This window comes from Oncorhynchus mykiss, chromosome 23, assembly GCF_057628025.1.
Source record: "Oncorhynchus mykiss isolate SJ-2025 chromosome 23, ASM5762802v1, whole genome shotgun sequence".
Classification (NCBI taxonomy): Eukaryota; Metazoa; Chordata; class Actinopteri; order Salmoniformes; family Salmonidae; genus Oncorhynchus; species Oncorhynchus mykiss.
This window is the reverse complement of record NC_143044.1, coordinates 1,435,287-1,451,034: the sequence shown is the minus strand read 5'-3', so window position 1 is coordinate 1,451,034 and position 15,748 is coordinate 1,435,287. Positions and strand designations below refer to the sequence as shown.

The following is a 15,748-nucleotide window of genomic DNA, read 5'->3' as shown; positions in this document are numbered from 1 at the left end:
ATGTGTGGTTGTGGTTGATGTAAAAAGGGCTTTATAAAATACATTTGATGAAATTTGATTGTGTGAGTGTGTGTGTGTGCGTGCGTGTGTGTGGGTATGTAGATCACTCAACAGATTGGTCTCTGTGGCCCAGTGGCAGAAGCTGTGGACTCAGCGAAGGTTGTAGTCTGCTCAAATATGATGGAGTCTCTGGTGAGAAAATGATTTCATGCATGCACCCACGCACAGAAAATGATACACTGCGCTAATCTAATATTGTTTATTGACCTACATCTGTGTTTGTGTCCAGAATGGGTTCTGGTTCAGTCTGGGCTGGTGTATGATCTTCCTGGTCCCCAGCATCATCTTCTCCATCAAACTGGCCAAGTTCTACAGGAGGATGAAGCACAGCGATGTCTACGAGTGAGTAGCAAACACATTTACACACATACATCAGATGATTGTACTTAGGTACTGGGCGGGAAATACTCATTCAGAAATAAGACCAGGGCCTGTATATACAGTACCAGTCAAAAGTTTGGACATACCTATTCAAGAATTTGTCTTTAGTTTGATTATTTTCTGCATTGTAGAATAATGAACTATGAAATAACTCATACGGAATCATGTAGTTAGCAAAAAAGTGTTAAATAATCAAAGTAGCCACCCTTTGCCTTGATAACAACTTTGCACACTCTTGGCATTCTCTCAATCAGCTTCACCTGAAATGCTTTTCCAACAGTCTTGAAGGAGTTCCCACATATGCTGTGCACTTGTTGGCTGCTTTTCCTTCATTCTGCAGTCAAACTCTTCCCAAACCATCTCAATTGGGTTGAGGTCGGGTGATTGTGTAGGCCAGGTCATCTGATGCAGCACTCATCATTATCCTTCTTGGTCAAATAGCCCTTACACAGCCTAGAGTTGAAAAACAAATGATCGTCCCACTAAAGTGCAAACCAGATGGGATGGCGTATCGCTGCAGAATGCTGTGGTAGCCATGCTGGTTAAGTGTGCTTTGAATTCGAAATAAATCACTGACAGTGTCACCAGCAAAGCACCATCACACCTCCTCCTCCGTGCTTCATGGTGGGAACCACACATGTGGAGATCATCCGTTCAGCTACTCTGCATCTCACAAAGACACTGGGTTGGAACAAAAAAATCTCAAATTTGGACTCATCAGACCAAAGGACAGATTTCCACTGGTCTAATGTCCATTGCTCGTATTTCCTGGCCCAAGTAAGTCTATTCTTCTTATTGGTGACCTTTAGTAGTGGTTTCTTTGCAGCAATTTGTCCATGACGGCCTGATTCCCGCAGTCTTCTCTGAACAGTTGATGCTGAGATGTGTCTGTTACTTGAACTCTGAAGCATTTATTTGAACTGCAATTTCTGAGGCTGGTAACTCTAATGTTTTATTTGATTTATTTGACCTTTGTTTAACCAGGTGGGCAAGTTGAGAACAAGTTCTCATTTACAACTGCGACCTGGCCAAGATAAAGCAAAGCAGTTCGACACATGCAACAACACAGAGTTACACATGGAGTAAAACAAACATACAGTCAATAATACAGTAGAAAACAAGTCTATATACAATGTGAGCAAATGAGGTGAGAAGGGAGGTAAAGGCAATAAAAAGGCCACAGTGGTGAAGTAAATACAATATAGCAATTAAAAACACTGGAATGGTAGATTTGCAGTAGGTGAATGTGCGAAGCAGAAATACTTGGGTGCAAGTATAAATAAATACAGTAGGGGATGAGGTAATTGTTTGGGCTATTTATAGATGGGCTATGGAGAGGTGCAATGATCTATGAGCTGCTCTGACAGCTGGTGCTTAAAGCTGGTGAGGGAGATAAGTGAACTAGTGAGATAATGAACTTATCCTCTGCAGCAGAGGCAGTCCTCATGTGAGCCAGTTTCATCATAGTGCATGATGGTTTTTGTGACTGCACTGAAGAAACTTTCAAAGTTCTTGAAATATTCCGGATTGACTGACCTTCATGTCTTAAAGTAATGATGGACTGTCATTTCTCTTTTTTTTATTTTAGCTGTAATATATAGCATAATATGGACTTGGTATTTTACCAAATAGGGCTATCATCTGTATACCACCCCTACCTTGTCACAACACAACTGATTGGCTCAAACGCATTAAGAAGGAAAGAAAATCCACAAATTAACTTTTACAAGGCACATCTGTTAATTGAAATGCATTCCAGGTGACTACCTCATGAAGCTGGTTGAGAGAATGCCAAGAGTGTGCAAAGGTGCCATAAAGGCAAAAGGTGGCTACTTTGAAGGATCTCAAATAGAAAATATATTTTGATTTAACACTTTTTTTTGCTTACTACATGATTCCATGTGTTATTTCATAGTTTTGATGTCTTCACTATTATTCTACAATGTACAAAACATTAAAAATAAATTAAAACCCTTGAATAAGTAGGTGTGCCCAAACTTTTGACTGGTACTGTACATACCAGAGTTCAAGTGCTGATCTAGCGTCAGGTCCCCTACCCGCCCATAATAAGATGATTATCTTGTTATTCGTTATGATCTAAAAGGCTAAACGGATCCTATGTCAGCACTCCTACTCTATTACTTTTTGTGAACACGTGCCTAGGACACTATGACTCTGATTGAAACGTTGTTGTAATGAAGCTGGTATGGGAACAACATACAATCTCTCTTTCTGTCTTGTCTCATCTCTCTCCTCACAGAAACCACACAGCCAAGAACATCCTCCCCCGAGCCCAAGTCAAACCCTACTGAGCTGGGGGAAAGAGAGGACTGGCAAGGGTTGTTACTGCTCTCAGGGAATAGAACCAGGGCTCTGCCACCCCACCCTGACAGAGGGACATGAATGGGTCGAACGCTACATGTACCACCTGAATAATGATATGATATATTATATCATAATATATATGATATATCAAATAGGGTAGGTACAAGTTGCCGGCTTCAACATAACGTCTATAATCATGTCATTGTGTTGTTTGTCTCCAATGTCATTGACTTTTTACAATTTTTAATATATATATTTTCTTCTAAGGAATGATATTGATTGAAATATTTGATTCTGCAATGATACAATTTTGAACCAGACAATGAGTAGGATATGTGTTACAAAGCACTTTAGTAGGTCTGTTTATATAGGAAAATGATTTCTGACATGCATTGTGCAAACTACTGTGATTAAAGATTTACTATTGATAGAGACTACTGTTTGTGTTAGCTAATTCTTTCTCAAATATATTACTGATATAGTACCTTGTAGTATAATATGTTTCTGATAGGATAGCACCAGCAGCAGTGGCCAATAGAAACGTGTTCTGCATGTGATTGATTGCTGTTTACAGGATGCAGTCTAAAAATGGTGCAAATCAATCAATGCGTTTAGGATTACAGCACAGATCCACCTGATTCAGTGAACACAACCTCTCAGCATCACGATGGGGGAAGTAGGGGAGCAAAGGGAAGTGTGGGTATCAGGTTGAATTTGACCTCAATGACCGATATGAAGTGTTCTGCGGTTTTCTAGCCTCTGGGATCAGCCTCCTTCCCACTCTCTCCCTCCGCAGCAGGATTATCTGAGAAGAGATAGTGAGTCCCCATTGTCTTCAGCCAGGTGGTGTCACTCCAGAGGATCCTCGATCAACAGTGCAGATGAAAATCTAGCGTAAGACAATAAGCGGGGCCCTCCACCACCCTTTTCCACCCCCCCCCCCTCCCCCCACTCCACTCCAAGGTTAATGATAATTCAACCGACATGATGATATCCTTCTCACACACCCCTGGGGAACCTGCCTGTCTGCTGTGAAACAAAAGAGACGCACGCATGCACACACACAGTTCCATAGCCATGACAATAAGGAGTGGCATTGTTTAGTAGACAGGGTAAGGAAGGACATTTTCACACACACACACACAACAGGCTGTACTCCCACCGCATACACGCACATTAATCCTTCGACTGGTCCACACACTAAGCTGTGTGCAGCTCTAAAGAGATTTAGGCCTAGATTCAATCAGATCAAGCGTTAACCGGCGATTGCAGACATGCGCATAGCGGATGTTTTGCCGGTGTGAACACATTCCAGTGTTCAAACTTTTAAACAAGGCTGCATGGGATTTATCTTAATGCTACGGCATGCAGCTAATGGCAATGTCAGTTTTTTTAGGTATAATGCTGGGAGCCACTTGTGGATTTGACAGCTCCCACCTCAGACACTATCCACTAAGTTGGCTAAAGCAGATCTGATTGAATTGAGCCCATGGTCATAGCTGGGCTATGGCCATATTGAGCTTAAAACCCAAAGCTATGGGAGCAGTGGGTCATCATGTGTCCTCAATGTAACTAGTAAATGTAGTGTTTTCTCTGTTTCTTTGACTATAATGGGTTTAAACATAGCAAGATAGGAGTTAGCCAGGTCTGCTTGTGCTATGACAAACATATGGGACCAGGCTAGTTTAAACAAAAGGTAACAATCACAATGTTTTTGTATCTAAGAGTGAGTTGGCAATGTCAGGGGCCTAACAACCCAGAACAACATGTGGGAGCCATGCCTTATGGTGAGGATGAGAAACTATTCACAGAACAGAAACACAGGTAAAAACAAGGGCATTTCTCAGTGACATACATATTGGGCACATTCGGCTCAGGCCTGCATAGAATATCAGCTCTTTACCACATCACTATGATGTAATGATCTCGTAAACTGTACAGTCTTGCACATAATATGGCTATCTGGAACGCACCCAATTACACTCAACAAGTTAGCCTGGGTACCTGCCTGTTTCTGATGTTAGCAATACTACATTGTTGCCTTAGCAGGACAACGGCCAGTTAGCTAAATTAGAAAATACAACACAATACTATCAAACCGTATATTCCAAAATAGCAAACACCAAACAGAGACCATGTAGAAGTTTTAACTTGGGTTTAATAACACACGCATTTTGCATTCAAACATTTGATATCTGTGTGGCTGAAAGTGAAACACTGCAGAAGGCTAAAGTACTGTACATGGAACAGTCATCACAGCTGACTGGAAGAGACACAATTTGATAACGGGCAATAAAAACGGGGAACTCCACCTGTCAAAGTGGGGCAAAGGCAAATAAACAAAGACTTCCGTTTCTGAGCACATTCACCTGTCTGGATTGAATAGCAGGATGCTAGGCGATGGTGTTTTGATGTGATTTTCTTGTTATGCTAAGGCTTTATACATCCATCCATTCTCACATACTGCAGGGGTGTCAAATTGGTGGCTGCAATCCTACTGGTTTTAGTTTCACTTATTGATCACTAATTGGCCAGAGAGAGTATACAGTCTGATTAAAAGTAATAAAAAAACTGCCATTGCGGCCCTCCAAGGACTGTAGATGTGCACCCGACATACTAGGATAGTCTCGTCAGTTATCATATGCACAGTGAAACATCAAACTAACAGAATGTCATCACAAGTCACAGCATCTCATACCCGGCATCCCAATTAGCAACCCTTTTCACTGGAGTGCACTCCTCCGCAGATTTAAAAGCATAGGGCTGGTGTTAGTATGGGTTATTATGGGTTATTACATCCCATGCTCTGTTTGATGACATCCTGTTTGATCTACGTGGGGGATTTTCCTTGAATCACTTCAAGGAAATGGGTGGAGAATTCCAGCACAGAGGAAGTCATCTTTGTCTCTCGGAGCAGGCGACCAGTTTTAACTGGCCGAGTCACATGATCAGGCTAAACAAATTACCCCATGTCACTCACTCACACACACACACACACAACATCCATGCTTCTGATGGCTGTATCTATAACAGTGGTGGTGACTGCATTAGAGCAGATATGTGACACTAGGTTGTGAATGAGGAGCAGCAGCTGCCTGAAGGAACTCAGTCATTCCAGTAGCATTCTGGAGTGTCACTGACTGTGTGCCTTAGCAGGCCGTATTTTTGTGAGCGCAGTGTTCAGTCAGTTTTAACCAGGTTAGGCTTCGCCAACTTCACAGAATATATCTGGATAGGACTACAGAAACAAATTATATTCTTTAGAGGTGGTTCCACAGCTCTGTTAGCCTGAGTCCAAGATTTGTCTGTACTGTCATTCCAACTCACATGTCATTGGCAAGACAGCACAAACATATCTGGGACTCAGACTACTGCACTGTGCAAAACATTTAAAGAATCAGTTTGATTCTAAATCTAAATGCTAAAGAACACTTTCTATAAAATAAAAAATGTAGGCACTTTAAAACAAGCTTCGTTTACAAGGTTTGATCTCCAGACTTTAACATTTTACTCAGACATGTCAAGTAAACGATAGTAGGATGTTCTGTAATACTGACAATGGGGAAGAAACACATACAGCATGTAGAGTATGAACTCCTCTGTGTGTGTCAATCATGGAGCAGAAAACAGAGAGAGGAGGAGAACGAGAGCAGAGGTGAAATGGAGACGGGGAATGTTAACAGGAGAAAGAGCGAATTCCAACAGTGGATAGACAGAGAGAGAGAAAATGTTAGGAGAAACAGACAAGAGGGTCTAACATCCATAACGACATTACAGTCACTTGGCCCATGCAGGGAGACGTGACCTGGTGCAGAGTGCCGTGTGTGAGATGTGCTTTGGTTTGGGCCTACCCCACCCCTACTAAGGACATAACAGCGTTACCCCAAATGAAATTACAGGAGCTCGGAAGACAGTGAATCACCTCTGCTCTACAGGGCAGTTTGGTAGGAATGTGCTGGGTGGAACTGGAGAAAGAGAGACTGGAGTGGACAGAGGAGAGACTGAAGAGAGGGTTGAGAAGATAATGAAAAGAGAAAGAGAGAATGCAACAAGGGTTTAAAGAAGTAGAAAGATAGAAATATTAATCTACCCCTGAAAGAAAATGTACACTTTTCAACTGAACATTTTCCTCCAAAAGCAGCTGTATATCTCTTAAAGAACGTGTTTCACTATACAACTTTTCCACTGCTGCTGGAAAAGGTGTCATTATATCAATGTTATTTTCAAACAGACACGTTCAGTAAAATAGTTCATGTTTGAGCGTGACGGCTGACTGACTTTATGAGGAACATACACTAAACCCAGAAGTCACGTCCCAGAGATGAAACCTTTACCCCCTAGAGCCAAGGGTTCAAAATATTCTAAACAAATAAACATTCAACACAGAGGTTTGTGGGTCAGGGTCCGATAACTGTATCACTATGGGCTGACAAAGGGCTTTCGATTCTTAGTAGGTTTAAAGTACAGTAAACCACCTGGGATATTATGACACACAGAGTTGGCGAAAGCAAAAAAAAGATCCAGGTTGTGTACAGTAGGCACGAATTAGAAAATAACATTTTGAAGCACAAGAGGCACTACCTGAACATGACCAGTGAGAATGTTCATTGTAGCTTTTTAAACATTTTCTGTTGGAAAACATGTTCTGTCTTGTGCCTGCTGAACAAGACCCACAACAATGAATGAATATTGAGCAAGTTGATAAAATAAAATAAAAAAAAGAGGACAGTTAATGGAGTTCTACCATATTACATACAAGAATGGTAGCTCTGCAACATGCACACTTAATAATCTGTTCATAATATCAATACATACTGTATATTAGTCTATTAATGTTCTTTCCATTAAGGCTGAGTTTATCGAATGCAAGGCAACTCTTAGCTAGCATTCTAATCTGTGTGCATTCCTGATCACACAATGACACTTAAATAACACCACATATATACACATTTTAAAATACAAAATGAAAATCAAAGAGAGGTATGTACAATGGTAATATTTAGTAGTCATTTAATAACTTGGAATAACTTTAAGGCAATATTTTGTTCGGAAAGTAAACTGTCAGCTATGGTTACTCATCTGCTTATGATTGACAACGGAAAAGAAACCTCAAATGAAGCTTGCCTAAAAGAGGACATTTTGTTTTGTTGACTGATTTTGTTGTTCAGGCACAGTCCTTGCTTCAGTGTAGAAGAAACAATCTCAATCTAACAACCCACCACTACCTATACCAATCAACTGAAATCTCAATAATGGTATCAATATTTTTTTTGTTATTTTTATTCTGTTAAAATGTTTTCGTAGCCAACACTGCACATCAAGTAGAGTAACATGAAGATATCGCCGCAGCCAAAGAGCACTTTTCCCTACAGAGCAGAAATAGACCGTGTGTGTGTTTTGAGTATGGCAGGATTGACAGGTTGTGGGAGTGTCAGACAAGGGTTATGGGGTGAGAGACCAGTGTGCGTGTGTGCGTCTCAGTCGGGGTTCGGAGTGGAGGTCACCCTGCCCCCGTGGACAGTCCTGTGTTTAGATGGGTCGTGTTGATCCAAGATGGCCGCCATGTTGCTGATGATATCATTGTGCTGCAGATCTAAGCCTATGCTAGGCTCGGTGGTGGACCTAGGCAGTCCTTTAGCCTGACGAGGGGGCGTGGGAGGGGGGAACGAGGGCGACTGGAGGATGTCAGCATATCGCTGGTTGGGCCTGGTCTCTCTCTGTAGAACCTTACTGAGCAACGGCTTCAACAACCCAAAGGTCAACTGGCTGGACTGGGGGTCAGCAAAGGGAGAGGAGGGGGGGATATTTGAGGAGGGGGAGAAGGATGTAGATAAGGAAGATGATGAGGGTATATTTTTCAGCACAATGTTAAGTATGGCCGTGACCGTAAGATCTTCAGGACACAGAGCCCAGAGGAGGTCTAGGTATGGATCCAGGTCTCGATGCTGGGCCACCTCACACAGTAAGGTAGTAAATATCTCTTTGTTCAGTAAGGGACTCTGCCTGCAGAACCGCTGTGCCACTTGGGTTACCCTCTCCCACTGTCGTCTCCCCATCAAGATCCTCAGAGCCTGGAGGACAGCGTTTGGCCTACCACTCACCAAAAGGAGATCCACCTCCAAGTCCTGGTTTTGTTCATAATCTGGGTATTGTTTCAGGTCTGATCCGGGGTCAGGTAGAGGCAGAGCTGAAAGGGCGCGTTTATACAGGGGGAGGCTCTCTCCATTCTCTGCAAATCCCCTACCTCCAGAGTAGCTCCAGGTGGAGCCACCAAGGCCTAGACCCATCCCCAAGCCTGCAGAGGTCTGCTGCTGCTGGGCCAGCTCCAGGAACCTGGGCAGCCAGCTGGGCTGGAAGCAGAAGACGGAGTGGCACAGGAGCTCGAAGACAGGCAGGGCCGAGTTAGCGGCAGGTGGGCTGGAGTTGGAGCTAAGGCTGGGGCTAAGTTTAAAACTAGAGCCAGTGCTGGGGCAAGGTTTGGGTGGCTTGTGTTTAGACTGGCTGTTGCCATTGGTGTAGGGCAGATTTGCGGTGACAGTGGGGGCCTGTACAGGGCTGAGGACAGTCTTCCAGACCTCCGGGGGCACTTTAGAGGAGAGCGAGCCCTCTCCGTTGCAGCGTAGCTGCAGAGCGCTCTGTGTGGCCCTCCAGGCCTGACCGGGGAACAGGCTGAAGATGGAGTTGAGGTAGAGTAGAGAGTCTCGGTCGAGCTCTGACGACAAGAGGAGTCTCCCCACCTCCTGCTGCACTAGACTCTCACACACATCCTCCACCTCCCTCTCCTTCACCAATCCCCCCTTCACCTCCTCTAGGGAGACCAGCCCCTTCAGTTCAGCCTCCAGGGACCCGAGCAGCTTCTCCTGTCCTCTCCTGCCTCCTCCCTGGGGTAACTCCACTCCCCTCTCCCCCCTGCTCTGGAGGTAGTCTCCGACGATGTTTGCCAGAGTGATAGGAGCCTGGAACATCCCTCCTCTCTTTAACTTCTCCACAGTGAGCCGAGTGCTGCTGAGACTTCTCTGTTGGTAATACTTACAGGCTTCCTCGAACACAGCCTCTACCAGTAGAGCTGCAGGGCTGATGCTCTCTCCAGTACCCAGGGACGGGGTCTTCTGCTTTGGGTCAGAGTCGTGGCCCCAGGGGTCGCCGTCCCGGAGCGTCACTACAAATAGGCCGGTTTCTAACAGCAGGTGTGGTGCCTGCCTCTCGGTCCTGTTCACGTAGAGTAGCCCCTCTCTCTTCAGGGCTATTTTCTCCAGCTCCACACCACACGTAGTGTCAATCAGGTAGAGGGTCCGTCCGATGGTCAGAGCCAGGGTGTCCTGGTACACGTTCAGGCTGTTATGGGCACTGCTGCTGGCTAGGCAGTTGTCAGCTAGTTTGTAGATCTGTCGTAACACCCCATCCTTCTGTAGTAGACTGACCCAACCTGTGCTGAGCAGCAGTAACAGGCCTCCACTGCCAGTGGGGGAGTAGCCATATATATCAGGGGGGCTAAGGGCTGATAGGTATCCCGTGCAGTCTGTTATCAACCTTCTAAAGTCAGATTCTTTAGTAGAAGGTGAGTCTTTTCGGAGGAGATTACCTTTACAGGTGCTGCTCACTCTGAATGTGTCATACCGGGGGGACCACATGAGAAAGAATTTGGAGAGGGACATGGTGGATTTGTCTTTCAAATCAGGTAGTAGGTAAACATTCTCACCTGAGCTGATGACGTTGTAGCGGGGGTTGTTGTGCAGAGCAATTTTCATGCCCCCTAAACTGACAGCCATTTCCTCCACCTCATAGGTTCGTTTGCAGATGCAGTACCTGAACTTGTGGGTCTCATTGACAAGTAATGAACTCTCTGACGGTGGCCGCTCCTCACACCAGACGATGTAGTTCTGACTGGCCGACACAGAGATTACTTTAGCCCGGGGGCTGTTGCAAAGGTCCGCGGTGTGCAGGGGATGCCACCCCCCTTTGAGTTCCAGAAATTTCCAAAACTCTGCTTTTCCATTCTCGAATATGACAGCTAACAGCGCAACACCGCCGTCTCTGTTTTTGTCGTCAAAATATACAATATCCACAATGGGCACAGCCCGAGTCATCCCCAAATCTAGGTGCTTTTGGCTCTGGATCTGCTGCGGTCTCTGATATTTGTCAAAAGTCATGAGACCAACCTTGGGTTTGCGGAGAATGACGTGAATGTGGCGTCCATCTGGGCTCACGCGCACATCTGATAGATTGTTTTTGCAACTTCTGTTATTCGAATACGTCTGTCTTAGATACTCGTTTAAATCTGTACCTCTAGTAAAGTCCACGAAATCTGTCACTTGTTCCAACATTCGTTGCATCATGTCTACAGAGCAGAGAAGGTATTCGATGCGGCGCTAACGCTAGCACAAATCTCAACTCAGACTGCGGATGTTGCTAGCTGGAACCCGTCAGCGGTTAAATCAACCGTTTTTTCGTAAACTTTAGTAATCCCACTTCCGTCGATGAAAACCTCTCTTACTATGTAACTAACTGTCGACATTTCAAAACAGTTGAAATCTTATGCGTAAAAGTAGTTAGCTAGCTAACAAGCTAGTCATCGGGATGCTTAGCTACCTCCTGACATCACGAGTTTATTAATTTCCGGATACAAATATTTTTTTCCTGAAAGGGGAGGAGTGGAGAGGGAAATACGTAACATCAAAGACTGCATCACAGAACGTTGAACTGTGTAGGTTGTTCCATCTTCAGCATGTGAAAACAGCAGTACAACTAAATAAACGTAAATTGGTGGTATACAACACTTCTAAAAATGACTCCTAAAATATGCATTCGAAAAACATTCATAAAATTGTGATTATTAAGTGACTGAATGACGAAATCGTTGAAGTTGACTATCTTTTGTTCTTAAAAAGTATTTTATGAAGCATTGAAATGGCAAGCTGTCTTTCAAATGGCGCGTTCGTCTGCCCAGGCGTTGGTAACACATGCTAGATGTTACAGTGCATTTCCACATAACATGTTGGGGTGATAAAACAACGGAGCCCCATTCATTTTGAATTGAGGGAAGTCAGTGAAGTGGGCGGAGGGACAGTTGGGCGATGTGAGGGAGCCTGAACATGGTAGGATCAACGTTTGGGACAGCTGAATGTTTTGGTAATACTCCAAGACATTGTGGCACTGTCGACCAATCGAAGGTCACTATAGCTTCCAGCCCCTACTGTAATGGCTGTTGATACCCTAGCCTGCTTGCTAGCACACACATGAGGACGAAGCTACTGCGGCTATCCAAATTATCATGTTATGTGGAAATGGGGCATCACCGCTCATTTACACTATTACAAGCGGCACTCGCATAACCGCGCTAGCCTCACCTTCATGTGGGTGCTAACAAGGTAGCAAGCAAGCTAGGTAGTGCTATGCATCGTCAGCCAATCCAGTAGGGGTTGGAAGTTATGGTGAGCTTCGATTGATCACTTGCATTCAGACTATGTGAGCGGAACGGAGCGGGAGCAGAGCGAAGAGGAGCACACAGGTGTAAAATCAAGGTGACTTACAAAGATGAGGAGGACCAAGCGCAAAAGAGGGAGTGCGGTGATATAGTGTCCACAATTAAAGAATCGTTGTGGAATCTGAAAAGACACATATCCCAAAAGCATGATGTTGTAAGTGCCCATACAGAATGTTAGGAGGTGGGTTGCTAGCTAAGTATGTCACTGTAGAAAAGTGTTTTTAAACCAAAAATCTGATCTCTTAAAAGTTTAATTAATTTTCGTTCTATTATCTATGCAATAGGCTATCATTTTTTGGGGGGCCCAATAGGCCTGACATATGTCTCCTGACCCCTCCTGTCTCAGCCTCCAGTATTTATGCTGCAGTAGTTTATGTGTCCGGGGGCTAGGGTCAGTCTGTGTGAATTTAAGTATGCTCTCTCGAATTCTCTCTTTCTCTCTTTCTTTCTCTCTCTCTCTCGGAGGACCTGAGCTCTAGGACCATGCCTCAGGACTACCTGGCGTGATGACTCCTTGCCTTCCCCAGTCCACCTGGCCGTGCTGCTGCTCCAGTTTCAACTGTTCTGCCTGCGGCTGTTCACCGGAGGTGCTACCTGTCCCAGACCTGCTGTTTTCAACTCTCTAGAGACGGCAGGAGCGGTAGAGATACTCTTAATGATCGGCTATGAAAAGCCAACTGACATTTACTCCTGAGGTGCTGACTTGTTGCACCCTCGACAACTACTGTGATTATTATTATTTGACCATGCTGGTCATTTATGAACATTTGAACATCTTGGCCATGTTCTGTTATAATCTCCACCCGGCACAGCCAGAAGAGGACTGGCCACCCCTCATAGCCTGTTTCCTCTCTAGGTTTCTTTCTAGGTTTTGGCCTTTCTAGGGAGTTTTTCCTAGCCACCGTGCTTCTACACCTGCATTGCTTGCTGTTTGCGGTTTTAGGCTGGGTTTCTGTACAGCACTTTGAGCTATCAGCTGATGTAAGAAGGGCTATATAAATACATTTGATTTGAAATTTGATTTGACATATTACCTCTTTCAACGAGCTTTCCATTTTGATAGGGTTATTTTAAAAACCTTTAGGCCTACCTTCAGAATTTTTTTAAAACAACTCAACATTCCGTCCAGCCTGGCAAGAGTGTCCCGAAGGGTGTATAGCATCCTCAGTTGCTCTGCAGGCACGGAGAGGGTCTATTCTCCGCTGCTGGCATTCTTTCCAGGCACCATCGCGTGAGCCTGAAGCCACAGACTCTGGCCAAACTCGTGTTTCTAAAAGTGAATTCAAAGACACTGTAGACTGAGCCTAATAAGGCATTTTTAGTTACATTTGTATATAATTCTAAGTAAGTCACAGCCTATATGCACAATGTATAGGCTATAATGATTTAATACAACAAAATATTGTAAGGATCTCTACAGGATCAGTGTCCCACCCTCGGGACGGTTGAGCTAACGTGCTAATGGGATTTGCATGACGTTGTAAGTAACAAGAACATTTCCCAAGACATAGACATGTCTTATATGGACAGAAAGCGTAAATTCTTGTTAATCTAACTGCACTCTCCAATTTACAGTAGTGATTAATGAAAACATAAAATGCTATTGTTTGCGGAGAGTGCACTTGTACTTGAAAATGTATATATTGACCAATTAGGCACATTTGGGCAGACTTGATACAACATTTTGAACAGAAATGCAATGGTTCATTGGATCAGTCTAAAACTTTGCACTAGTGTCCAAAATCTAAATTGTGCCTAGAGTCCTAAGTCAGATAATGGCCTTTCTCTTGCATTTCAAAGATGATGGAACAAAAAAATAATGTTTTCTTTGTATTATCTTTTACCAGATCTAATGTGTTATATTCTCCTACATTCATTTCATGTTTCCACAAACTTCAAAGTGTTTCCTTTCAAATGGTATCAATAATATACATATCCTTGCTTCAGGTTCTGAGCTACAGGCAGTTTGTTTTGGGTATGTCATTTTAGGCGAAAATTGAAAAAAAAGGGTCCGATCCTTAAGATGTAATGCTGAGCACTTACTGTTCCTGACAGACTTGTAAATACTTCACATTGTATTTCTTTGTAGGCTATAGCCTTGAAATAATAAAAATAATATGCTAATAATGTAGCCTAAATAATTCATTTTCGTTCCTTCTTGACCTATTTAGAGTGTTATTGTGTTGTTTACTATTACATGTAGCCTATTGGAAATGATGAGCTCTTCTTACAGTAAACTTTTCATATTGTTTATTAAAATACTTTTCATTCAAATCATACTGTTTGATTTCAATACTTAAAAACCAAATGGTAGGTCCACGTATTCCCAAAAATAGATGGTTGTTGGCTAAATGGTGATTTTAGCGAAAGGCCCGAATTTGAATAGTCCTTTTTTTCCCTGTGAGTAAGTAGCGTTTTTTAGCGGAGCGTTGAATGTGGAGCGCAGGAGCAGTGCAGGAGCAGTGCGAAAGCACCGCTCCATGATCGATGATTGGGATTTTCGACCACTCAACTCTGCTCACATACTCTGTTCGTGTAGCGATATCGCAGAGGATTTGCATAAAGTTCAGCTTTACCAAACTTTAGTCCTGCCCTGTTCAGCTCCCTTGCGAATGCTCGCATTGCTCAACGGTCCCCCATCCACTCTTCTCTCTCTTTCTTTTCATTGAAATAATTGCTTCAGATTTTTCTCTGCGCTGCTGTTTACTATAGTGCAATTTAACTTTTTACAACACCTGGATAGGTATTTTAAGTATCAGCTAACCAAATATTATGTTATAGCAATCTATCAGTTGAAGAGACAGTCGATGATGTTGCATGCAACCATTGCTTGATGCATGCAAAGTCTGAGCAGGGGAACACAACCAAAAAGAGCTGTGGGTCAGTGAGATTGTTTCTTTTGTAATTACAGTGAACAATATTCCATAACATATTTGTCCATATTATCAGGCAGGTGGTATTTAGCTATAAGCATTATCACCTGATGTAGTCCACCTGATGCAGCATAGTGGCTATAAATTAATAGACTGAGGGTTACCCATCTGAAATTATTACATTTGGCTAATGATTAGCTAGATCACAAACTCTAAAGTCTAAACACCAGGCTATCTCGTTGCTAGTTACAGCAACATATAGCTTAATAAAACGGGTCCGGAGAGGATGGCTGCCGTTTCATGGGCTCTTAACCAACCGTGATATTTCTTATTTTTTTTTCGCATTGTTTGTAACTTATTTTGTACATAATTTTGCTGCTACCGTCTCTTATGACCGAAAAGAGCCTCTGGACATCAGAACAGCGATTACTCACCTTGAACTGGATGAAGAATTTCTCTTTAATGAGTCGGACGAGAGGGATTTACTCCAGACACCCGAACAGGCCTTCATTCCCTTCATGCGCAGGAGAAAAAGACGGAAGAGGTATCACGGAAAGAGTTTGAGGTGCTTTGTGAGGTTCTGCCGAAGAGTGGCTAATCTGCCTTTGCCATCCATACTACTGGC

General features: G+C 43.5%; 2 protein-coding genes across 2 annotated transcripts in view; one reads left to right on the top strand and one right to left on the bottom strand.

Moving 5' to 3' along the window:
• Positions 1 to 3,200, top strand: part of LOC110502250 (prominin-1-A) — a 37,702-nt gene extending 34,502 nt beyond the window's left edge. The window contains exons 22-24 of the mRNA XM_021580143.3: positions 103 to 192; positions 290 to 402; positions 2,702 to 3,200. Coding sequence (XP_021435818.2) covers positions 103 to 192; positions 290 to 402; positions 2,702 to 2,753 — 255 coding nt within the window. The 3' untranslated portion in view covers positions 2,754 to 3,200. The remainder of the gene's footprint in view (positions 1 to 102; positions 193 to 289; positions 403 to 2,701) is intronic.
• Positions 3,201 to 4,906: 1,706 nt separating this feature from the next.
• Positions 4,907 to 15,465, bottom strand: hps6 (HPS6 biogenesis of lysosomal organelles complex 2 subunit 3). The gene has a single exon (XM_021580144.3). It carries the CDS (start codon positions 11,100 to 11,102, stop codon positions 8,244 to 8,246), a length of 2,859 nt encoding a protein of 952 aa, XP_021435819.2. The 5' UTR covers positions 11,103 to 15,465; the 3' UTR covers positions 4,907 to 8,243.
• Between the last annotated feature and the right edge of the window lie 283 nt (positions 15,466 to 15,748).

Coding starts and splice junctions, on each gene's coding strand:
- hps6 (XM_021580144.3), bottom strand. CDS start 11,102: ATGATGCAACGAATGTTGGAACAAGTGACAGATTTCGTGGACTTTACT.